The 988-nt window shown below is 31.6% G+C and overlaps 1 protein-coding gene across 1 annotated transcript in view; it reads left to right on the top strand.

Annotated features, from left to right (window-relative positions):
* Nucleotides 1-572: 572 nt before the first annotated feature.
* Nucleotides 573-988, top strand: part of LOC107487335 (high mobility group B protein 2) — a 1,669-nt gene continuing 1,253 nt past the window's right edge. Inside the window, exons 1-2 of the mRNA XM_016107951.3 lie at nucleotides 573-728; nucleotides 870-917. Coding sequence (XP_015963437.1) covers nucleotides 877-917 — 41 coding nt within the window. The 5' untranslated portion in view covers nucleotides 573-728; nucleotides 870-876. The remainder of the gene's footprint in view (nucleotides 729-869; nucleotides 918-988) is intronic.

The following is a 988-nucleotide window of genomic DNA, read 5'->3' as shown; positions in this document are numbered from 1 at the left end:
AAAGCGGGAGCAAATAGCGCCACACTCCAGATTGCTCACGTGGCGTGAAATTTTGGAATATCCCGCGTAAACCACTGAACTGAGCCCAATTGAAATTCTACTTCTAGAAACCTAAAGGCTAAGCAGATGTTTTATGTTTAAATTATCTATTAACAATTTTTGTTTATAATAAAAAGAGTTTAATATTTGATATAACCACATCTATTTTTTTATAATAATATAAAAAATAATTATTTTATTAATATAATGTTATATAATTAGATATATATAAATTTATTTTATATTAATAATATATTAAAATTAAATTCTAAAAATTATGTTAACAAAAATATTAAAAATAATAAAATTGTTTTTTAATTTTGATGAATATTGAATAAACTAATTTTTAATTAAAAAAAGCTTAATTCTCAATAATTGATATATTAATTTTCAATTAAGTTTTTGTTTGAATTGTAAAAAAAAAAATTTGTTTTAATGAAAAATAATTTTATTCTAAAATAATAATTTATAACCTTTTTAGGCTAAAACCTAATATTTACATAACAAAAATCATTAACGCGTCACAAAAGTTTAATTTCCTTCCTTCTGTGCCACTCCCTCCTTCCCCTTCTTATCCCCCACTCTCAACCCACAACCCTTCGCATTCGCAGCACAACACATTCTCTTCCTCACCCACTCTCTTCCCCCAGATCCTATCACACACACACTCTCTCTCTTTTTCTCCCAAGGTGAGTCAGTGAGCGAGTGAACGAGCGAGACTCAAATCAACTCGCTCTCAAACCCTAACCGCCTCTGAGCTACTCTCTTGTGACTCGTTCTCGCTCTTTCTTCACTCGTTCTCACTGTTTTCTTTGCTCATCTCTCTGCAGGTTCAACATGCCGAAGGCAAGGACTAACGTCAAAGCTGCTGACAACAGGTCAGAATTAACCGCATTCTCGTGCTCTGAGATTCCTTCCTTTTTTTTGCAGCTGTTCTTTTTATACGAGA

Source organism: Arachis duranensis, chromosome 5 (assembly GCF_000817695.3).
Source record: "Arachis duranensis cultivar V14167 chromosome 5, aradu.V14167.gnm2.J7QH, whole genome shotgun sequence".
NCBI classification, from domain to species: domain Eukaryota; kingdom Viridiplantae; phylum Streptophyta; class Magnoliopsida; order Fabales; family Fabaceae; genus Arachis; species Arachis duranensis.
Note: the sequence above shows the minus strand (reverse complement) of the source record. Positions and strands in the feature narration are given on the sequence as shown.